Source organism: Trachinotus anak, unplaced genomic scaffold, assembly GCF_046630095.1.
Source record: "Trachinotus anak isolate AG129_WGS33_773 ecotype Australia unplaced genomic scaffold, CSIRO_AGI_Tana_v1 ptg000015l, whole genome shotgun sequence".
In the NCBI taxonomy this organism is placed as follows: domain Eukaryota; kingdom Metazoa; phylum Chordata; class Actinopteri; order Carangiformes; family Carangidae; genus Trachinotus; species Trachinotus anak.
This window is the reverse complement of record NW_027273866.1, coordinates 4,718,834-4,742,809: the sequence shown is the minus strand read 5'-3', so window position 1 is coordinate 4,742,809 and position 23,976 is coordinate 4,718,834. Positions and strand designations below refer to the sequence as shown.

Here is a 23,976-nt window from a genome sequence, read left to right as displayed (position 1 = left end):
TTTTAATTGCGCATTTTTATGTTTATTATCTTGAGTGGTTTGATTATTATAGAGGCTGTATCTTTCAGCACAAATAACCATCAGCAATCCTGGACGGATAGTAGGCCTGTATCCCTAGAGAGAAAACTGAGCTGCTGCACAGTCTACTGTATATCCTCCCTTACATAGTGCCAGAAACTCACTCAACTGGTAGGCCTCTCCCTCCCATATGCCTTTGTCCAGTTTATTCATTTTTTGCCGATGAATAATGGTTATTTATAGCCAAGTCAGCTTTTCATGGTTCATTACTGGTGTTGAGGGGAGGTTGGGGGGGCCTCAGCCCTGAAGACTAGCGTCATTAGTCTTCCATCAGGCTATTATTTAATCCGATAGGTCCATCACACTGGTATGCCAGCTATGCACTGGTGAGGTACGTTGCCTAGCTGCTTGGCTTTGTTGAAAGATAATTGGGGAGTACCTGTGGGTTTGGTGATTATTCACAACATGCACAGGTAATTGTTGGCACTAGTCGTGCAGGCTGTACCAGCCTCCAGGCTGGTTCTCACAGACTGTTTCCAGCTTTGCTGTGCAACAAGTTAATGTGGATTGTGTACCAGTAAGAAGATTCTTAGTGAACTCGAGTGTTAAAAAGCAGTTGATGGCTGCCTGCTGTGAGCGGCTTTAGTCTCTCATCTCTTATAGCACCTCTAACCTTAATCTCAGGCCACTAGTTATTTGGGTATGCACTTAAACTTGGCACTAATCCTTATCTTGTGTTAACATAAGATCATATCTTATTTAATTTCCATCATTTCCAGTGGCTACACTGCTCTGTCTTTACATAACCAGTTGTAGAGGAAAACACTTCTCCTTTTCTACTACTGCTTTGTGTTTTAACGTCTCATTTAAAGTGCAACGATTTATGGCTGATGTGTTAACATCTGAAGGCAAGTGTGCTCTCATAACTCTTCTCCAAGCGTCAGTCTGCTGGCTTGTGTTGATGCTGGAGTTGTTCCCGGGCTAAGGGAAGGCCTGGCCTTCTACCGCCCAGACCCCCCCGCCCCTCCCATTCTAGCCACGGTTGGTAGGAACGTCTGTGGCCTGGCTGGGAACAACAGCTGCCACTCGTGGAACAGGTGGCCCTGAGGAAAGTTTTAACAAGGCTTCAGACAGTGGGATTATCGATGCAGGCACAATCCACATCTAATAGCTTTAGAGGCACACGGATAGATCTATGAGCTCTCATGCACACATGGCCTAAATGAGCAGTCTGGCCCAAGTGAGCAGCCCAAACCCTCAGCCACTCTGGCCAGTCTTTAGTATACCACCTAAGAAGCCTAATGCTTCCTATAATTGAAATGGGAATTTCTGGCAGGATGACAGAGGTCCTGTTTCCTCCCTTCACCCTCACTCTACATCATCTGTCCCTACTGTCCCTTGACTTCGCCTTGCTGTCGTTAATGCACCAGAGTAGGCCAAGTACTTTGAAGCAAAGCCAACTACATTCATTCCTCCAAATCCTGAATGAAATCACTTTGATTTTATGCAAGTTGTTGATGAGTTTTCTTATCTAACTGTTCCAGATGAGTTTGCATTTGAGGGGCACAAGCACTTTTAACATAGGTTTAAATGTTTCATGTAGTTTCTCAGTAGTAGAATAGCTTGGATAACCTTAATGATCCCAAACGAATGACATGGGAGCTAAAGTACTTGTTTTCATTTGTACTAATGATTCTAACTGTATGAGCTGAGCTAATGTGAGCTTCAGTGGTGTCTTAATGTTAACTTTGGGGAGAAGTAAATCTCCTTTTCATCCTTTTTTTTTTTTGTGCGACTGCTACCTCAATTGCTCCCACGGGATCTTTGTTTGAAATGAGAGGCGTCTCTCCAGCCTCTAGGGCCTGGTAATGTTGTGTTTGTGTTGTCGTCCAGAGACAGGCTCTGACCAGACCCTCATTATGATGCAGCAGCCCTCCCAATGGATCTACCAGGGGCGGAGGTCACGGTCCTGTTCCAATCGATTCAAAGCCATGATCTCTCTTATGGCACGATGGGCTTTGACTGTTAGCATGTGATATAATTTCACTCGCTTTTGTGCACCATCTATCCTTGTGTGCGTGCAGATATTGGGAAGTGATAGTGAATTGATTATCAATGGATGGAGCTGTTGATGTTGATCATTGTCCAGCTGGTGAGTCTGTTTTACTTTGAAGAATGGATGTTAGGGTAAATATCATGACAACTGAGCCCAACATGGTGAGGAGGACTGAGGTGAAAGGGGAGACTGGCTGCTCTTGGTCCTACGGGGGTTAAGGGGGTAGGACACTAGGGGCACTGGCAGTAAATGGGAACTTAAGGCTCATCTCATCCATCAGAGTGTCCTGGCCCAGATTGCCTGAGACGGCTCCTGTTGACGACTATTGTTCCCCAACAGGCCCTGCCTCTTCATTAATGAACTCCACCATTGATTTGTAGTCCTGGCCACTCGGCTCTGCTTGGGGCCAGGGTGGGGTGGAAGGGGTGAATCCTCACAGTTGTGTTGTCCTGCTGTCACTTTCACTCAGAGAACAGACCCGGACTTCTTCTCTGTTGGGGAAATGTTTTAACATAAACTCCTTGGAGGCTCTGGAGGCAGTTTTAGTCTGATTGCTTTTAACTCAGCTGGGACCAAAGAAAAAGATCAGTTGTATGATGTTGGAATTAAACAGACGAGTCAAGGAATTTAGCTCATTAACATCTGAATGTAGCCTGCTTTTTGCTACTTTTAATGATCTATTTGGTATTCCCAAATTGCCTGATAATCCCCAAACTCCTTCATATTGCACAATAGGAAGCAGCACTAAATGCAGTGATACTCACTCTAATTTCTCTCATGCAGAAGAGATCCTGCAGATTATTTCAAGTGAAACTCTTTTCATGCCATAAGTTCTCAGCAGAGTTCAAAAGGACTTTTCTTTTTTTAAATGAAGGTCTTCTTTTTCAACAGAGTCATACTGTCTGTAGTGTTTTACTGCAGTGTTTTCCAGGAGAAAGCAGGTCATTTTCTCTTTCAGGCATCATCATACCCTGTAGGATTTTGCGGTAACTGTTGGGCACTTTGCCTCTGGCCCTACTGCTTTGACACCCTGAAGCTGACACACGCGTCTGTGTGAAAAGGGCCAAAGAGAAACTCCAAGGTGAAGTCAGAGCAGATTTTCCCCTGAAAGTGCAGCACATTTGGTCCTCATTTCCCAGCCCCTCCTTTAAACTTGTTTTTTTTTTTTTTTTTTATCAGCCTCCTGCTACTTTATAGACTTCATTAAATACTCCCCTCATAGTCGGAGAGACCATTTTAACAGGTTTTTAAACTTGGCGCCGTTAGGCCTTCTTTGATAGCTTTATCCATTGTGTTTCAGGGTCTGACATGTGTTAGATTGAGGTTTGTTTGTGTCCGTACTCCTCACTCATCCCTCCTTTTTAAAGCAGGCAGTGAGAAAATGCTAATCTTCGGCTCTGAACAATGACAAAGGATGCAGTAATTTTAAAAGTCAGATTGCGATTTTTAAAAATGTTTTATTTAGACAAGACACAAAATGAAAACATCGGCACTGAAGTATTAGTTAGACGAAGCAGTGCTGTCTTCTGAGAAAACCAAACGGAAACAAAAGTTCTGCCCAGGTCTGTCACCTTGTAAAACGTCCTGAAAAACGCCTCAGCAGTTAACATGAAAGTGTGTTTTCTCTAACACTTAAATTATTGCAGCTGATGTTGTCATCCCAGTGTGATTTCTTGCAGCTGGCGGTCAAGGCTCTTGTCCAACAGTGATCTTTGTAGTGCTCGCTGAGGAGCTGTAAAACACCAAGTGTCCTGGTGCTAAAATATCAGAAGGCTTGTAGGTAGATGAGATGTTCAAAAAACCTGCTCAGAGACCAAATTCAAAGATCCTGTCCTACTAGTTGCTAGCAGTCAGAATCAGAGTTCAAAGGTACAAGAAGAGAGGGTTTTCAGTTTCCCTGAGTTTATGAAATGTCTCCGACTGATATTGACTCACAGTGTAAGTTTTCCTTACTCGTACAGCTTTCTCAGCTTTGTGAAACAGTGTGCACCAAATTGCGGGTGCGTTAATGAGCTTATGTCAAACAGTCTTGTGACACAGTAAAAAGCACACTACCCCAGGTCCCTCTCGGTCCATCCCACACTTCCACTGAACTTTCAGGCTGGAGTTTTCCATGCGGCCCCAGGGCAGGCTGACTACACACATCTGAGCTGTCTGAGAGCACAGAGAAACCCTGCAACCATGGCCTGTTAGTGGTCGCCTGAATGGAACCCACTTCTATTCAAATATTGACTTTACTCACTCAGCATGGAGAGAAGTGGTGAATGAAACACTTGAAAAGAAGAATTTCAGTTTGATTTTTTTTTTTTTTTTTTTTTTAAATAGTGGATTTGTATTTTTGCCTCAATTGAATGGCTTCAAAATGATGACTGTAGTTAAGAGTCCATCTTACAGCGGTGCTCTCTTAAGCAGGGCTGTTGTAACAGAAAAGGTTTGTATTACAGCGAACAGCTTGACCTCAGCACAGCTTCCTCAGGGATCTGCCTTCTCTTTATCGCCTGCAGGGAACTGTACTGTATATTTGACATATGTTTTGAATGAGTCACAGTGGATGTTGAGCTAGAGAGAGTGCCATTCTTGTGTTTTAACCATGACTGTGCCACATGTGGAGCTGTAGACAGCAGCTCTGTGTCTGGCTGAGAGCTGTCCGGCAGAAAAATAGACTGGACCGGGCAGGCTGCTTTGACGCCACACCTGCAGAAAGGCTGACGTGTCTCATTCTGTAATGTGGCGGACAAGACTGCCTACTAATGATGTGATGTTTTATTTATTTTTCTACAGGGAAACTCGCCACAGATTGCTTTCAGGTGACCTAAAATAACTGTTGGCAGCCCATGTAGGAGAACAGAACTGTGGTCCAGTGCATCAACATTTCACACCAGTGTGTTGTTACACCGTTTTATGCTGGTGTATTATGTGTCCTCCCCTGTAAACACCTCAAACCTCTCACCCCTTGCTGCTGTGTTGGAAGAGAGCAGGAGGCAGGCGTAGGAGGGCAACCACATTAACAGCTCCAGCGATGTACTGTGCCTTTAAGACCGGACTGGGCCGACAAGGAACTGGTTTCTAATGATGGAAAGGTGTTCGAGGATGGGGTTTCAGTGGCTGGTCGAGACGTTTGAAGCATACTGACACCTTAACAGCCAAACCAGTGTAGAAAGAAACCAAACCCATAACTCCTCATCATATCATGATATATTGCTGGTGTTCATGTTGTTTGGCTTGTTGTGAAAATATCACAGCTCATTTTTGGAGTGACGGCCCGTGTCTGAGGGACAGACATTGTGAACGTGCCGCCGCCTGTAGCAGCGTCTGATCTGAAAATTGATCAAAGAGGAAAAACGGAGCACATCTGTCTCATTGAGAGATCCGGTTTCACGTTTTGCTGCTTCTCCAAACAGTGTGGGCTGACCACAGCGCAGCGGTGAAGTAAATGTGATTAACATGATGTCAAGTCTGTCCCAAGATTCTCACATCAAAACCAGAGCTTTTTATTTATGAACTGTGTGAGTGTGTGCAAGTTATACAAGAGCGAGTCCTCTTAAAACACTCTTAGAAGTTTTAGGAGTTTTCTCTGTGGAGTAGAGTGTGTTTGTTTTCATCGTGTACCATCTGGTAACTCAATAAAACACGGATTGCAACCCACCACCGCCATCACAGAATCTGTACCCACACACGCACCAAATAAATAGGATAATTACATCCCAGACTGCTGCCTTTTTTTTTTTATTGCCTGATTTCCACCGTATATGGCAGACAGTTTCCTCACATGACTGTTGCAGCGGGAAGGCTTAAAGGGTGAGGCAGGGATAGCAGACGAGTTATAAAGAGACACCAGACACAACCCAGATGTGTGTGTGATAGAGTGAGAGGGAGCTTTAAGTAAGTGTGTGGTGATGACAATAGTAATACTGCAGACAGGGAGGATTTTTTTGGATTGTCTTTTGTTAAAATTGAACGTGTGTGTGTGTGTGTGTGTGTTGTATGGCGATGGGGCCTTTGAGAAAAGCGGGAAAGCATCTTGCTAAGCAGACATGCAGTCATCAGCAGATAGTTTGTCGGCAGGAACAATGGGGCTGGGTCTCTGTCTTGTCTGTCAGTCACTCCAGCGTGCAATCATCCAGGAATGTCTTCTTTCTTCAGACAGCGGAGAGAGAGAGAGAGAGGTGGAGAGTGCTGCGATGAAACCACCTTGTTAACTGGACTCTCTTTTGTTCTAGTTTTTTTGTTCTAGTGGCGTCTTGCTCTCCTCCTGTCCTGCTGTCTTTTTGTGAAGTGAACTCTCTTTCATGTTCACACTGGCTTAAATATCGGTCTCAGGACTAATATAGCTGGTGCTTAAATCAGCCCAGTGTCAATTAGGAACAAAAAAGATTTTGGTTTTTAACTATACTGTAATTATTTGTCATCTTCTTACATAATAATAACTTAAAGTTACTTGTTACTCTAGCTTCGCTCTGTTCTTCTTCTACCTCCTTTATTATAGTAAACTGAATATCTTACAACACAAGCATATGGGCTCTGGGAACTTGTGATTGGCATTTTATAAAGCAACAATCAATCAGAGTATTTAGCAGATCAATCTTGAATTAATATTGATTGATTAATATTGCTCAGTGGCAGCGCAGTTACTGTATCCATTTCACCTGCATTTTGGTGGCCTTGTTCTCCACGGTTGACAGGCCTGCGATGCTCAGTGAGTAAAGGATTGTTGCACCAGTGTATCGCAACCCACAACACATTTCCCTGACCTTGTTTAGTATCCAGAATTAGCTTCCCTTTTCCCTCTGTTTGTAGCTGTATAAATGGACCTCAGTGTTCAACTCAGAAAATGGACAGTTGCTACGTCATTCAACGTCTGTGTGAAACTCCTTTGATAATTTTCCCCCCTCCTTGTTTTGGTTTTGAAGTCTTTGGCAAATGCTGGGAGAATCACGTTGAGTTCATTAGTTCTGGTTTGGGCCCTTGAAGTTGAACTTTGTGCTTTACCCGGCCGAGCTTTGCCTCATGACAGCAGCCAGTCGAAAATTCAAGTTTATACAGAAATTAGTTTCCTGTTTTATGCTGTTTTTTTTTTTTCTTCCACAAAGTTAGTTGTGGTAACAGGCCAACAGGAAGTGGTTGTCAAGACAGAGAGAGGGAACTCTCCCCAGGATTGACTCTTTCTTCTTTTTTTGTTCTCATTTTTATGAATCTCTTTTCTTCTCAAATTTGTAGTACATTCTGGTGCAAAAAGACCAAACTGGCACATTGTAAGGATGAGACAGTCCTCCACTTTCCTCTGAACGTCATACCTCAATTTATCTGAACACCCTCAACATTAGTTAAGCTTATAGTATCTTCTTTCCCTCTCTGTCTGTCTCTGAACACACATTAGATATTATCTATCAGCACTGTGCTCACAGAGATCAGTAACCTGACACGTTACTCTACAGTTCAGTACCATAAGTGAATGGATCGCCGTGACAACGACCTCCATGACCCAGCAGTGTTGTGATAGTCTCTGTAGACTGGCTGCAGCAGATGGTGCCCGTTTGTAATCACGGTTGGTGATGATGATGATGATGGTGGTGATGATGATGTCATGCATTAAGAGGAGGATTAATTCAATTCAGTTTGGGTTTTTCCTCCTGCTCAGACCACTACGGTCAGCAGGAGAGGGAGAAAAGAGCCACTGTGGTTAGTTTGCTGTGAGCTGCTATCAGGAGAAGGAAAACTGCTGATGTCGCAGTAACGGTCATATGAAGTGTGCTTGTGAAGAGGCTCCAGGCTCAGAGGCTGGGTCTATTGTGTGAGGATTCAGCTCTGATCCTGCGCTGTTGAAACACTACATGGCACTGGAATTCCCCTCTCGCTGGGAGTTAGTTCTTTTGGGTTAAAAGTGTCTAATTTTAGAGCGGCCTACACTACAAACAAGAGGGCTCACACAAAAGGTGGCCTGGTGCTCAGCGAAGAGTCACTTTGCTCAACCCCAGAGAGCACATCAGAGTGGAAATGTGTGAAAGTGATTGAAGAGTGTGTGTGTGTGTGTGTGTGTGTGTGAGAGAGAGAGAGAGAGAGAGAGAGTGATTTAGGGCTATGTGTTTGTTGTGTTCAGCTGTTTTATTACCCGGCATGGCGGCCCCCCCTCCTCCCCTTTTGTCTTCCCCCTTTCCCCATCAGACCACTCTGTGCAGATTGAAATGGTCTGCTGGAGCGTGATACTGCTTGATTGTTTGTGTGTGTGTTTGTGTGAGAGTGAGGGAAACCTTGGAATAGGAGCTGTAATGTCCATGTCAATGTCCATGTAAGGCTGTGGGGCTTAGATTTCACATTGTCTATGCACAGTGTTGTAGTTGCTATAGTACATTGACAGCGTTACCATTTTACACTCACAGGAAATGGCGCAGTAGCTGCGCTAATGTACGTCAGTCAAACTGCTCCTTTGAAAAACTACTAGAGCCTGACGGATAAATTGGCAACATGAACTTGTTGGATTTGTGTTTGTGCATATGTCAGCTAATACACTGTAACAAACTGAAGTATGAAAATATAGTAATGAAAAATTACACTGTGATACCATTCTATACTTTGGTTACCAGAGGTGATTTTTCAAAAGTAAAATGTCCTGTCCGGTACTTTTCAGATTTGTTTCAAATGCTAAGAAATGGCACCTAAATGTTGTCGTTGCATTTTTTCAAACGCTCAAAGATCAGTATCGGTTTCAGCCTCAACAATCCGGTGGTCGGTCTGTGAGAGCCACCACCAGTTAAACAAAAATAGAGCAAAATATGTGATACATTTTCACTCATCTGGTGCAGATATAATGAAATGCACTGTTTCATGTTAACATAGTACAGCACTCTCACACCCAGGAGCTTCCCAGAACAAATTTATTCATCCCAATCTTCTAAACCAGTTTGGGAAAATTGAGCTGGTGCATTTTGGGTCACAAAGCTGCCTCTGATGATGATATTATGAGGTTAACTTAAAACCGAGCTCATCTGAATATGAATAGTTGAAGAAGTTTTTAATATCAAAGCTGTAACTTGATACCAGCAGAATACATACAGTAGCTGCCGTCTGACGGTGCTGTTGGAGCATATGCAGCTAAGGCTTTAGTCACAAAGTGAACAGATTGCTATAAATCTCTTGTCTATTTGTCTTCCTCCACAGAAACATTCAGGCTCCTGTCAGGGAGCCCAGCAGAGCTGTTAGGAGCGCTGCTTTGCCTCTTCTGTCATATTTGTTGTCAATTTGTGCACATAGTGATAAAGTAATAACGCAGCAGTGAGACTTTGCTCAACTACAAGAGTATGTGGCTTGTGTTGAAACGACATTGAAGCACAGGCAGGCATCAACAGAAAGGCACTGCGTGATATCACAGTCCATTTTATTGTGTCAAACATGTCTCGGCATGGTTTTGCAGTCTGGTGTCTAATTGATTCTGCGCACCAATCAGCCATTGGACACTGTTGCACGCTTTTTTTTAACATCAGCAGCTCACCCTTGTTTGACCTCAAACCATCAAATAATCCAGAAATGCATGGTATCAGTTTCAAGTGTATTTTATAGGCTTGTGTTGAAACTCCTTCCTGCAGTTCTCAGACAGACAAGTGATTCAGCTTCATTAGAGATTAGTCTGGTGAGTAATTCTCATATCCTTAGAATTACATATTTATATATGATCAAACTGTAGAATTTCACAACATGCCTGGATTTAAGGATTAGGATTTTTTTTTTTAACCTGAAATAGCTGTTTTTTCATTAGTTTTTTCCATTTTTATATTTGGGCGTCTCCTAAAGCTGAAATGATTAATAGGTTGACCAACAAAAAATTAATCAGCAACTATTTTGATAATCATTTAATCATTTAAGACATCTTTTTTTGCAGAATTGCCAAAAGATTCATTGGCTCTAGCCAATATTTAGGTTTAGGTATGTGTTTAATCTTCTGTGTTTTTTGTTATTTTAAAGTGAATATCTTTGGGTTTTGGACAGTAAAACAAGGACAACACATATCACAAACAAGGACATTTGAGGACACCACCTTGCGCTTTGGAAATTATGATGGGCTTCACTATTTCATAACATTTTATAAAGCAAGAGATTCATGAATTAAAGAAAAAGTAATCAGCAGATTAATCAATAAGTTCAATAATCGTAAGTTGCCCTAGCCTAGCCCCAGTCTCTACAAACATATACTCCAAATGTCTTGTTGAACAGGAAACTAATGCAGCTCTTCTGTCCAGGCTTCTACACCCTCTCAGAAGCTCAGATACCAGCAGAAAAGCTTTCAGTGCTCTCAAGCCTTTCGCTCTCAGCACTGAGAGGAGACTTAATATCCAGAGCAAAGGTGATATAAACTTTGCTAAGAAAACACTCTCAGTGGTCGTCTCCAGTTACCCTTTAAAGGTTTTTGTGTGGTTAGTTGGTTTGACAGTGTAGACAAAGATATATGTGTGTTGCTTTGTAGAACAGCTGCATCTTTTCTCAGTCTTTGTCTGTGTCTGTGTGCGTTTTGAAATGACCCTGTTACACACACACTTACATGCGTGGCTGTCAGAGAGTCTGTCTGAGCCAGACGGAGCTAATTGGACAGTGGCATGTATAGCAGATGAGTCATTTAACAGGAGCTGAAGGAACTAAAACCACAGCGCTGAAAGTCGTACTTTTACTCAGAGGAGCAAGTAGCTTCTGGTTGGCTTCTTCTAATTTGAACAGTTCCTCTGGTAAATAACATCAGATTTTATTTTTAGCTCGCACTACATTTTTCAGCATGCACTGCTGGAGGTTTATTTGTGTAAACATGTTGTTTTTAAAGTTACCCTGCACCATTCCAATCACTTTGTATGTCCCTTTGTTGTCAGGCATTATTAGTGAGCAGGGTACATGAACTATATGGACTAAATAAAGTGAACATGGCCTTATGCACAACACAAAAGGGTTGACAGTGGCGATTGTGCTGCTGTGCTGCCTGCCTGCCTGCCACTGGCTGCATCTCAGAGGTCAGCCTAAGGTCAGGCCTGGGTGATCACAACTCTGTTAGTGTGACTGTGTCTTACTTTGTTTTTATTTTTCAGTCGAACAACAAATTTTTTTTTTTTTTTTTTTTGTAATTTAAAAGATCCTTGTCAGAGACAGTAGTGTGTTACAGGAACTAAATTATCAGCTCAGTGAGGCGAAATGCTGGGAGAAAAAGTTGCAGTGGAATAACATGCACGGATGATCCATCAAAACGGACTCAAGTCTCACAGCTCTCAGTTAGACACTCATTGAAATGCAATTAAAAATACAAATAGATGAGTGTTGTCTTAGTTTCTTAGGCTTGCATACATTTGATTGTTGCTTGCATGATTTTGATTAGATCCTGGGGGGAAGAAAGTGCTGCTTGGATAGTGGATATAATACAGCAACGATTTATGGATTTAATAAGTTTTGTCATCACATCTAGTGGTGTTGATAGTGAGAGAAACAGAGAATGTGTGTGTGTGTACAGTATTGGTGTGTATATTGCAGCTGAATGGGAGCCATTGTGTGTTTTTTGTTTTCAGAGGGTCTAGGGGATCTGATATTATGTGTCAGTCAGATGGGGAGCGGCACAGCGACTTTGGCCCGTTGGGCCGGACGTACTTAATAAAGTCCCTAAAAACTAATTTCCCAAAATCCCCCTCATCCCAAGAGAGTCCCTCACTCACCACTGATACAGTGGTGCATTGTCTCTGGTGGACTTTCAGTTGTGTGTGTGTGTGTGTGTGTGTGTGTGTGTGTGTGTGTCTGTTTACTCATACGCCTAAGCATAGGTAAAACTATACAACTCAGGAAAATTGTCCTTCAGATGCTCACTGCTCTTGTCCTACAAGCTATATTACTGATAAACACACACACATACACACACACACACACACACACACACACTCTAACACAATAACCGACGAGGGAGCTCTGGTCTATTCTTAGCTTTGCCTTGAATAATGCATTACTTGCAGCTAGAGTGGAGATGGCATAGACACACACACACACACACACACACACACACACACACACACAAACTGTACCCTCCACATGCAGGCGTGTTTTCAGGGTGTGGACCTAATAACAGGAACAGCAAAGAATTTAATTGAATTAAACAACAACACAAACTGCAACCTCAAATATTACAAAAGAGCTGGATCAACAGTGTATGGACAGTTCACAAAGACACTATAAGATATGATTGTACATAATGTGATTTGACTGTAATTTGACTGGTACTTGAATGATTTTCCTTTTTATCCACCTCCTCATCTCACTGTCTCCCTCCTTTTGTGTGTCCAGGCTCTGGATGTGGACCGCAGTGTTTTGTACAAGATGAAGAAGTCTGTGAAGGCCATCTACACGTCTGGTCTGGGTGAGTCCACCTGTCTGTCCTTTATGTCTGGATTTTCATTTCCTTATCCTGACACTCTCACTTTAGTCAGAAACCTTCAGAGATGTTGTCAAGCTCATTTTCATGACGAACAGCTAATCCAGTTTAAATGATACAACAGTAAATCAATTATTACGTATAATTAGTGTTTTGGGCTGTTGGACCAAAAAAGCAAGCGATTTAAAGAGATCCCACTGAGCTGTGGTATCTCTGAATGTTTCACTCTCTTTACATTTTTACACAGGATTACTGGATTAATGCACACTAGATTGAAAATTATTGAAAAGAATTATTAATTACATCCTTTATGCCTTTGTTCCACTATCTTTGAGGCAGGGGTAGGAAGGGTAGTTGTTTTGACTGTGTGTGTGTGTTATTACCATGCTCATTGTGGCTGGCTGTGCCAGTGTTGGGTGTTTCCAGTGTCTTTTGTTTGGCCTGTCTGATAGAACCCTGCTGAGAGAGAGAAAGGGAAAGAGAGAGAGAGAGAGAGAGAGAGAGAGACCTCCGAACAATGTGCTGAGCATGTCTTTTTCAGAACAGTGTGAGCTCTGTTCAGTCCAGAGGGACAGCTGTCTGATCCAGACCCCCAGAGGAACAGCTGGGGAGGGGCACACACTGTGTTTGTGTGTGGGTGCTGAGGCACAGACAGACAGCCATGTTCTCACTTCACCCCACTGTTAAACATGCATTTACACATACACTGTGCATGTTGTGTCTTAGTGGCCGGACTCCCAGTCTGATATCGTTTGTATACAGGTACACCTGCATGTAGAAGATTAACCTGTTTGGTTTTCAGCCCCCATTGTCAATAACTTGCCTTGATTTGAGTCTGTGTGCTTAGTGCAGCAGGTTACATGTTTGAGAATAAGAGGTGTTTCAGGCAGCTGAAATTTGTTTTCATTATGAACGCGATAATCTGCTGAAGGAAAAACTGGGAGGACAAACCAAACAACCTTTTTTCCTTGAAACTTGAAGCTTGTTCAGATTTCTGTCAGTGTTTACATTATAAACACTGTTATATTCATGGGAATTCCTCTGTGAATGCTGTTATTTACAGGTCTGCTAAGAGAAAGTAGCTTTAACCAAGGTCACCTTTTGTTATCAACAGTTATTATTTAAAAGCTGTCTAGTCTGTGGTCTGTTTGGTATACAACTTGGATGACTCCATGAAACCCTCTGTTGTAACCTTTTTTCTCTAGAGCAAGAGACAGAGATTTGTCCATTATCAAAATTGATAATAGTATATGTTCTACATAGTCTGCTGTTTTTACCCCTTTTACTACAAATACTGTGTAGTTGAAGCTGCACTGATCAGTGTTTATATATTAACAATGGATCAAAAAACTATAATGTGACTAGCAGTTGGTGTTGCTGATGAACCCACAGAGAATTATTACCAGACTATTCAGTTCTCCTGTCCTCTATAAAGCGTTTCAGCATCTTTCAGCTCATTGTTGTGGTTTTATGTCCTGCAACTTCACTGTTATTTCACTCTGTGCTCTCATAGCGTTGTTGTTGGCTGCAGCAGGCAGCTGTATTCAGCACTGTGCACTACCTGATCAGCACCAAATGGTACATGGACAAAATATTTAGCAGCTAAAGAGCCACGTATTTCCCTCAGGAGCTGGTGGAGACCAAAACTGAGCTACAAGGAGAGTGAATATCGGACGTAACCTGAAACTGGTTTGCCAAATGCAGAAATAGGCAACTGTTTGCTAACATGTTTAACATAACAACCCCAGTAGCTACCCCAAAGGGTAAAACAAAATCTTCTCAGTCTTTCCAGGTATTTTTCCAGTCATTTCAGACATCCATCCTAATGTTGCTTGAGTTGTGTTACCCATTACATATCTGCTCATAATCATCAGGAGGTAATGTCATTTACACTCAAATTAATCAGCAGTTAAATTAGATATAACATGTAGATATATCATTTTTGATAATGGTTTGTAAGAATGGACTATACATCATTTGTAGTTCGAGCTAAAACACACTGTCACTGAATCTTTAAACAAGTATGAGCTCGGATACTGCAGCTTGATTAAATCAGCTGTAAACACTTCAGTATGGGCGTAAACACTTCTAAAGGCATAATGTAATCAGTGGAAATTTCACCAGATCTTAAAAAAAACCAAATAATATGTAGGTAAAATTTATTACTCTGAGGAGGATAATAACAAACAAATTCAACAAAACTAAAACAGTAATCAAAAAATCTAAATACAGCTAAATTGGACTCCAAACTGTAAATGACAAAATACTTAGATGCTGACACACATGGAAGCAGTCGTGCTGCAGTATCTTAAGCAAATCTCTGCCATCTGTGTGTAAGTGAGTGAATGAAAGGAGAGTTTTCTTCCTGTTCTCCAGAGAGGATGCTGGTATAAAGCCTGAATAATGAGGCACACAACTGGGAGCCTCAATACACTCCTGGTGTCACTGGCTGTCACCAGGAGTCTGTACAGAGACACTAGGAAAAGTAATGATGAGGAAGAAGAAGAAAAGGAGGAGGAGGAGGGGAGGGTAGAAAAGGTGAGGATGGTGTTGGAGGTTTGCTTACAATGGTTAGGAAAAATAAACATGATTACTACACTAGGGAGAACCAGAGAGGCTGAGCAGCAAACATAAGCTTGTACTTCTTTATCTAAAAGTCTATGGCTTGTACCAGACAGAAAGAAGAAGATGGGGAAGTGAGAGAGAAAGAGGTGAGAGAGAGATGCAGGAAAAGCTTGCAGGCGAGCCCTGTGTTGCTGCAGGGACCCGTCAGGTTGTCAGCTTGTGGGTTTTGATGAATAAACCAGCAGCAGCATCTCAAACCCCTGAAGAAGCTGGAGCTGATGGAGCAGAGCTGCTAGGACAGGCCTGCCAAACAGATAACGACCTGAGGTGGACGAATGAAAACGCAGAATTCCAGGTGTTGCACCTATAGGTGGGCAGGATCGCTGGATGGAGTCGGCTGAATAATGCAGCAAACAACCCTGTGTTGCTTCAGAGAAAAACACTGAACTGGATGGAGTCTGGGTAGGCCATGTCCTCCAGGTGACTGCTGCACGCACACACGCACACACACACACACACACACACACACACACACACACACACACACACACACACACACACACGACTTCTCTGTTGGCTGCCAGGTAACCAAGAAAATGAGACTCCCAGAAGTGCTAATGTAATTAAATTGGATGGATGTCTGAGGAAAAAAACCCAAGGAGACAGTGAAAGGAAGGAGGTAGAAGACACAAAAAAAGACAGAGTAATGAATGAGAGACAGAGCCACCTCTGTTCAGTAGTGATTTAAAGGAATGTTTGACATTTTGGAAAATATATGTGTTTCCAGAGAGTTAGATGAGAAGATTGATACCACTCATCCCCCTGTGGTTCATGAAACGACCGCCTGGAGACGGTTAGCTTAGCTTAGCATAAACACCTGAAAGGGGGAAACATCTAACCTTGCTTGGTCCAAGATAAAAAAAATATTCTGCCTACCAGCACCTCTAAATAACTCACAAATTAACACATTAACACATTAAAGCTGACTTACAAAAAGTGTAAAGGTAAAAAGTTGTGGGTGGGGGGGGGGGGTTTCCTCAGACATCCATCCAATTTAATTACATTAGCACTTCTGGGACTTTCCTTAGGTGAGGTGCTGGTAGATGTGTTTTTAAGTTTTACACAGTCAGGCTACCCATTTCCCCCTGTTTCTAGTCTTTATGCTAAGCTAAGCTAACTGGCTCCAGCTTCATATTTACAGATATGACAGTGGCATCAATGATCTCATTCACTGTAACTCTTTGCAAACACTTCCCTTGTCTGTGTGCTGGAGGCCATATTGTTAAGCAGACATGGAGTCCAGCGTTGTTTTCACAGAGTCCACAGAGAGATATGGAATTGATCTGAGGTCGGCTGCACATTGTGTTAGTGAGCGTCGGAGCGTTGGCCGACCAGGCTCAGTGGAGCCGTGTGTGAGGGAATGAGTGTGTGAGAGACGGAGAGAGGAAGCAGAGGCCAGCCTGCCACCTGGTGATTAAACCCTGTGTGTGTGTGTGTGTGTGTGTGTGTGTGTGTGTGTGTGTGTGGAGATAGAAGAAGCTGCAAAACAGGCCTTTGGGATGTTAGATAATCCTCAGCAGACGCCTGGAAGCTGTACATCACGTTTTTTCTTTCCTAGTGTTTGAGAGGGAAGCTAGAGAGAAGAATGTTGTACACAACTAAGTGTTAGCAGGCCATTTTTGTCGAGTGTTACAGTGTGTGTTTGTGTGTGTTCAACAGCCTTATGACTCTTTTCTCCAGTAAACACAAGGTCATCGTTTCTGGAGGTCAAGCAAAGGAATCCTTATCTCTCTCTCTCTCTCTCCTTCTGTCTCACACACACACGCACGCACGCACGCACACACACAGAAATAGGCCACTGCTTACTGCCATGCTACCTTTTCCAGATGTTTTCTGAAGCTTAAGCTGTATTTAATTTTTACATGTAGAAAAATATACTATATACTATAGTACTATATAAGTATTCAAATGCACCCCAGATAAGTGTAGATAATGGTGCATTTAAAGCAACTTGGTTCAACGGGTCTGAAAATGCGACAGTTTAAAGGAGAAAAGGAAAAATGTATATAGCCTGTCAAAACTGTGATCACTCAAAATAGGCTTGTGTAGCAGCCAACATGCCAATGTATTTATCTCACAAACAACGCTGAGCACTGAGTGTGATTGCCCTTCAGTCATCTTAGTTAGTTTGATGTACATAGATATTTTGTGGCTTTTTTGCATTGTCTCTGTAAGACAGTCTTTCACCCCCTTAGTATAATAATAGCTTGATTTTTCTCAGTTGTGAGCTGATAATTCTACCCTGTTTCTCTTTTACTTAAGCACCAATTTATTGGTAAGCTCTCAGATTCTAATGAAATTCTTGTTATTTTCTGGAAGCAAGGCACACTGACAAAATACAAACATGAATAACATCTCTAAAATGAGTAGTATGCTTTGTGCTATAAGTGCCTAGATATAGTTTTTGAGGGGTTTTGAGATAACAAAGTTATGCTTATTTTTTAAGACTTTCCTCTAATCTTATCTTTTTTTTTTTAACTGTACTTATGACAAGGAATCACAAGCTGAAAAGGTCTGAAACCACTAGTCTAGGTCACTTCAGAATCAAAATAATACAACATAGGATGTTCAGTGTTAATAAAAGGCACGAAGCACTGAAAACGTTTGAACCCTGATAAGCGTCTGTGTTTCTTAAAGCTCCTCAACACCAGCTTTAAGGTATTGAAAATATTTAGAGAGTGTTAGCAGGTTGTGTTTACAGTGTCATCTGTAGAAAAGACCTTCACTGTACTTGTGGTTTGCTTCCCTGCCTCGTTACTCACAAAGTGGCTCAACGTGTCATGCAGCCCTTCGAGATTCAAAGCTGCTCTGTAGTGCAGGCTGCATGTGTGATATGTTTAGGTCATGTTACAACAAATACGCATGTACTCACCAAACAGCCCAGGGGGGTTTGTGCTGTTTGTCAGAGCTGAATAGCAGTGCTCGGCGCTCTCATGTGCCACTTCAAAAACAACGGCAGGCCCTGTTGGCTCTGAGCCTGGCAGAGCCACAACCAAACAGCTGGAGCTGATGTGTAAACGAGAGACTGCGGTTGTGTCGTGAGAGTCGGTGTCTGACACATGACAATGATTGAAGATTATGATGTCTCTTATGACGCATCTCACTGCTTTGAAACAGTTTTAACAGAGCTGCAACTAGGGATTGTTTCATTATTTTTCCACATTAATGGGGTTAAATGTCAGGTCAAAACAATGCCAGAAAACAGAGAAATATGAGCATCACATTTTCCCAGAGTCAAAGTGAAGAAGAGTTAGAAAAGATTCAAAGATCCATTTAATTTACATTAGAGAAACTTTAATTAATCGACTAATTATTTCAACTCTATGTTAAATGTAGTACACCATGATGATTGGGGTGTGTTTTGTGTGCGTTTGTCTATTGACAGTCAGTGACAGTTTCTCTGTTTAATGTAACTGACGATATCATATTTTTGGATTTTGGATGGTTGGTCAGACAAACAAGTGATCTGCTGATAATGGGCTTTTTTTTTTGTTTTACTATTTTGTTATATGTATATATATTTACACACACTCTCACACACACACACACACACACACACACACACACACACACACACACACACACACACACACACACTTGGTTAAAGAAAAGTAATTGTTTAAAAAAAATCTCATCTATCTCAGGTAATTATTACCAGAGGCTGTTCAGCCCTCTCATCTTGGCTCTTGTGCACCGTGTTTCATAGGAGCCTTATCACCCAGCTCACCTATTGCATCAGTTGATATTTCAAGGCTTAAATTAGATTTGTCTGATGTGAGGAGGTTTGCAGGTAGTGACTCAGAGGCTTTCAGCTTTCCCCTTTTAATAACATGATGGATATCTCTGTGGCTGAGACATGAGCTTATCCAGCTTTATTTATAAACCTGCCACATCTATGAACTAGAGTCTGGCTGCTTTTTATCTGTGCGTGTGTGTGTGTGTGTGTGTGTGTGTGTGTGTGTGTGTGTGTGTGTGTGTGTGTGTGTGTGTGTGTGTGTGTGTGATAAAAAGCTGACTCATGATATGGCTGGAAGTGTGTTTTATCCTCACATTTTTACAAACTTCCCCCCTCCTCTCTCTTTTCCTTGTTTGGGTCCTTCCCTCATGCCCCCTACCATTTGACAATACCCCCCCCTCCTCTGTCTCTGTCACGTCTCTTGGTGATAGTTGTCATAGCAACAGTCCCCTGTGCTCCATCCCTCGCTCGACCACCGTCCCAGTGGCATTAGCTGTCATCAGCTGCCTAGTCTGGCGTGAAGTGTATTAAGTGGAATCATCTAGGCCTAACCTCGGGGTAGATTAGGTCGACTTTAGACATGGTGGGCGACTTTGGTCACGGTTAGTTTATGGGTTTCCCCTCAACTGGTGGCTGGACTGGGGATATGTTTGGTCTTGGGGCCAATTCGAGTGTGTTTTTCTCTTTTTCTTCTTCGTCATCTTTGACTTAATGTTTCCTTTGCTGCCTCTCCTTTCTCTCTGTCTCCCCTCCCCTGGGTGTCGTTATGATCTCTCTCAGTACAGTCATTATTAAAACAAGGATCTAAATATTCTTTTACCCCTGGTGTTTCTTGTTGCTTTAGAGGACATGCAAAATTTCAAATCAAATAAAGATTCACAGCCATCAAAGCTCTGGGTAAAAGTAAATGGTCCTTCCTTCTTCGTTCCTTCACTGGAGTGGGAAAACTGCAGGGTTTAGAGGGAGCTGTGTGAAGTCAGACAAATTGCCTTAAGTGTTGTCGCTTGAGTCAGCGTCTGCTCGGTCTGAAGACTGCACATTTGTAGGTGTGAGGGTGAGGAGTTAGAAAGCAGTGAGCTCACCAGACCTCTGTAGCCCACTCCTCATCTCTGCTTGAGACGAGAGCCCTGAGGCTACATTAGCTGCTACTGTCATGACACACTTGACTCTTTGACTGATCTTTCTAAGGTCAAGTTGCGTTGTGGGTAATGTAGCTGCCAGGTTTTGACAAGGAAGAAGAATGTGAGGAATAAAATCACATCATCTAAAAACAGTTTCAACAAATTGGGAAAGTAGAGACAAACAGTCCGATCGCCAGTGCACAGTGCTCGTCACCTCCATTAACTAATTTCCTGGGGAAAACCCTGAACTGTAATGGAAGGATTGATCAGCTGGAAAAGTGGATCTTTGTTCCCTGGAAAGGCTGCCATTTATTATTCATACACAGTGATTGATTTCTGACTTGTAATGATCAGAGAGTGAAAGACCTTGGTTTGATTCCCATTTGTTTCCTGTCAAAGCTGACCTGTGTGTGTGTGTGTGTGTGTGTGTGTGTGTGTGTGTGTGTGTGTGTGTGTCTCTTCCAGCACACGTGGAGAATGAAGAACAGTACACTCAGGCCCTGGAGAAGTTTGGAGAAAATTGTGTGTACAGAGATGATCCTGATCTGGGTTCAGCCTTCCTCAAGTTCTCGGTCTTCACCAAGGAGCTCACTGCGCTGTTCAAAAACCTGGTGAGTCTCTGTGTGTGTGTGTGTGTGTGTGTTTGTGTGTGTGCATGTATGGGTCGAAGAGTGGATGAAGTTGGGAGGGGTAGAGTCCTCTGGGACAAAGAAAGATTTCCATCCTGTCCCTAATTGTCTCAATCCCCTTGAGTCACTGTGTGTGTTCTCTAACACACACATACACACACACTGAGCACATACCGAGTCCAGCTGGAACTTAGAGCCCTCAGGAGGAAGCTCTAGTTTTCCATTGAAACAGCCAAAGAGACGTTGAAACGCCAAATATCTGCTGGATCTCATTCAGCCTGATCCCGCTCTGTTTAAAGCCAGGTTTGTATCGAGGCCAAAGCTTTATTAGAATAATTTGACACCATCATGTGAGGTCTGTCGCTCCCCACGGACACTGTATGGACTCACACTGAGACCAGAAGCTTGAGACTTTGTATTAGTGTTATCTCAACGCCTTATATTAAAGAAATATGAGCTGCCACCTGACCTGGATGTAAAGATGTAATCTCTCAAAGCTTCAGCACGGCTGAACATCTGCAGGCCTGAACAGTAACTCACACAGGGGACTTGCTTGTCTCATCGTGGACCGTTTTATATATTTTATGACCTTAATGATGTGGAAATTCAATTTCTTAGTGATTAAAAGATGGTGCAAATGGTGCTGAAGCTACAAACATTGAAGGTGTAAGAGAGACTTGGCTAAATATAATAAACTCATTACACCCCCATTGCTTTAGTGATGGTGTTTCTTGATGTCATTTCATCATTTGTACCTTATTTATTTCATTCAGCCTCTTATCACCATCATTTACTCAAGATGAAAGAGCAGCACACACACACACACACACACACAGAAAGAGGGCACTGAAAGGATTACATCTCCCTGACTTTCAGTCTCCTACATGTTTAAATCTTGTGATGCAACCATTCAGCTCTCACCCGTCTCTCTCTCTTCACTCTCCTCCAGTTCCAAAACATGAACAACATCATCACCTTTCCTCTGGACAGCCTGCTGAAAGGAGACCTGAAGGGAGTCAAAGGGGTAAGACAACAAAAACATCATGGTCTTGTTTTGCCCTGCAACTGAACGGGAAATATTTTCTAAATAAAAGAATGGAGTCGAGCCTCGTGCTGAATCACCGGTGACCTTAAAGAGGAACAGCAAGAGAGAGAGTGGACCATATGTTAATTTAGCTGGTGCAAGCTCTGACTCATCCATGTGTGATTAGCAGATCATTTATTCCAGTCTTGCACTAATATGTCACACTATGACGCATGCAGGAGGAGATGTCAGAAGCGAAAAATGAAAGTAACTAGCAAATAAATTGAAATAACTGTCTGACTTTTTCTGAGAATTTATCTACAACCTCTTATTTCGTGAGGGAAATAAAAAATGAACACAACACAAACCAGTAGATCGACACTAAGGGCTGTTTTTCCTGCCAGTGGTTGAACCTAGTCCCACACCAAAGACACTATTTCATATAAATATAAGTTGAAACATGCTTATCTGGACTGTGGCTTAATGCTTTCTAGGAAACCTGCAGTAAGAGGTAAAAAGCCTGGTAGCTAGATGTCATGCTGCTTGTTCAGAGTGGTTTGAAGCAGCTACTTGACAATCATTGTCATCCTTGAAGCACTGTGCTCTTGCTAACAGGGTTAATAACAAGCTGCTTTGATCTACTTGAGGCCACTTTCCCTATATCCATAAAAAGTGAAGCTAGATGGTTGATGAAATAGTTGACAGAATCCATCCGGCTTCAGTCAAGTTAATTTATGAATCCACAAAATAAAACCTCAATCTTGACCTGTCACTAGCCAGCGAGGGTTTGAGTGTTGGCATGACACTTGTAGTTACTCACCATGGTGGAAGTTATGTTGTTATGAGATTGGAGGTTATGATCACTCAACATGATGTGGGCTACAGTATTAGCACAGAAGCTGTGATCAGTCAAAGGAATATATGAAAAAGTGTTAGCATGGACTCTGCAATCACTCAGCAGAACATATTTTTGCAAGGAACATTAGGTTGAACAGTTAGAAAAAGTAAAACTGTACAAATCATGTCTTCATCAGATATGGAGGTATTGACCAACAAACTAGTTCCCAAACACATGTTGCATTTCTTAAACCTATATTCAAAAATCAGATTTAAAAATGTGCTTCTGTTAGGGCTGGATACTGTTTGTCATATTCTGATACCAGTGCTGACACAGAACAGTTACAGAGTTTTGGTAATATTTCCTCAATATTTCATCATGTTTTTCTACAAAATCTTTATTTAACATCAGAAGCCAAAGTCTCTAATGTTAAATGTTGTTTAAACACAAACAGATACACTGGAACTTTGCCGAAATAAAATGGTCTAAACGTGATCACGTCTGACTAAGAATAAGTAAACAGGATCACAACTCTGACCAGACGTACCGGGCCAACTTCAGGGAATTGATTCTTATGGATTATCAGTGCTGCAGACACATTTTCGTCCATACCTAAAATTCCTGAGGTCCGAGACACAGACTTATGGGTGCAACACATTAGTTAGTCAGCCAGTCGGTCATGTGTATCGACCAACTGGACTGAGCCCAGACAGACACTCGTCACCCGTCTCTGCAGCTCTGTAATACAATCAGGACTCTTCACTGTCCATGGTGGTCTGTGACCTTTCACTCTCAAGGCACATGATTGGTTGCGGGTTTCACTGATGATGTGATTAAGCCAGCTTCCTAATGAGGCTGGTTGCCGCAGAAACGCCAGTTGTCCCAACGACCCATGGCCACTTGGCTGTGTCTCGACCTCTGAACTGTTAGTCCTCTGTCGTCCTTTCTCCTCTGTTGCTCTTTTGTTCGTCTCTCAAGTGCAGTGTCTTCTTTTCAGTCGCTGTCACCCTTTCTCTTCCATGATTTCCTGTCTTTGTCTTCTTGTCACTCTCTTGACTCCACTACGATCCACTTTCCTTTCCCCCGTCTCCTTCACTCTGTACCCATCACCCACCCTCTCTGCAGCCAGACTTTGGCAGCCAGTCACATCTGTAATACTTACCCACTTATTGCTCATTAGCCCTCGGATGATTCTCATTACCCCAGTGACATGGGGCTAATGAGCTGCTGGTTATTTTGTACCACAGGACACACACTCACATTTGCACACTCATAAATGTCACCACTGCTGTAACATCAGTAAGAAATCAGGCGCTCAGAGTCAGGAAAATTAAAGTAAGGATGAAAGTAGTGAAAGGGTCATCCAGAAATGAAGTGATGGATTATTTCTTGCCTTAATTAGCAGCTAAACCCTCCCTGCCAACCTGTTGCTCACCTCCGCAGCCCAAGGCCTTTCCCACGTTCCTCCCTCGCCCTTCATCATCTTCCTCCTCTGTCATTATCCTGCTCCTTCACTTCTGTCCTCTCCCAGGGGAAGTACCTGTT

General features: G+C 42.5%; 1 protein-coding gene across 1 annotated transcript in view; it reads left to right on the top strand.

Annotated features, from left to right (window-relative positions):
* Positions 1 to 23,976, top strand: part of asap2a (ArfGAP with SH3 domain, ankyrin repeat and PH domain 2a) — a 60,737-nt gene that overhangs the window by 7,039 nt on the left and 29,722 nt on the right. Inside the window, exons 2-4 of the mRNA XM_071498005.1 lie at positions 12,371 to 12,443; positions 20,406 to 20,551; positions 21,519 to 21,593. Of these exons, the coding sequence (XP_071354106.1) occupies positions 12,371 to 12,443; positions 20,406 to 20,551; positions 21,519 to 21,593 (294 nt within the window). The remainder of the gene's footprint in view (positions 1 to 12,370; positions 12,444 to 20,405; positions 20,552 to 21,518; positions 21,594 to 23,976) is intronic.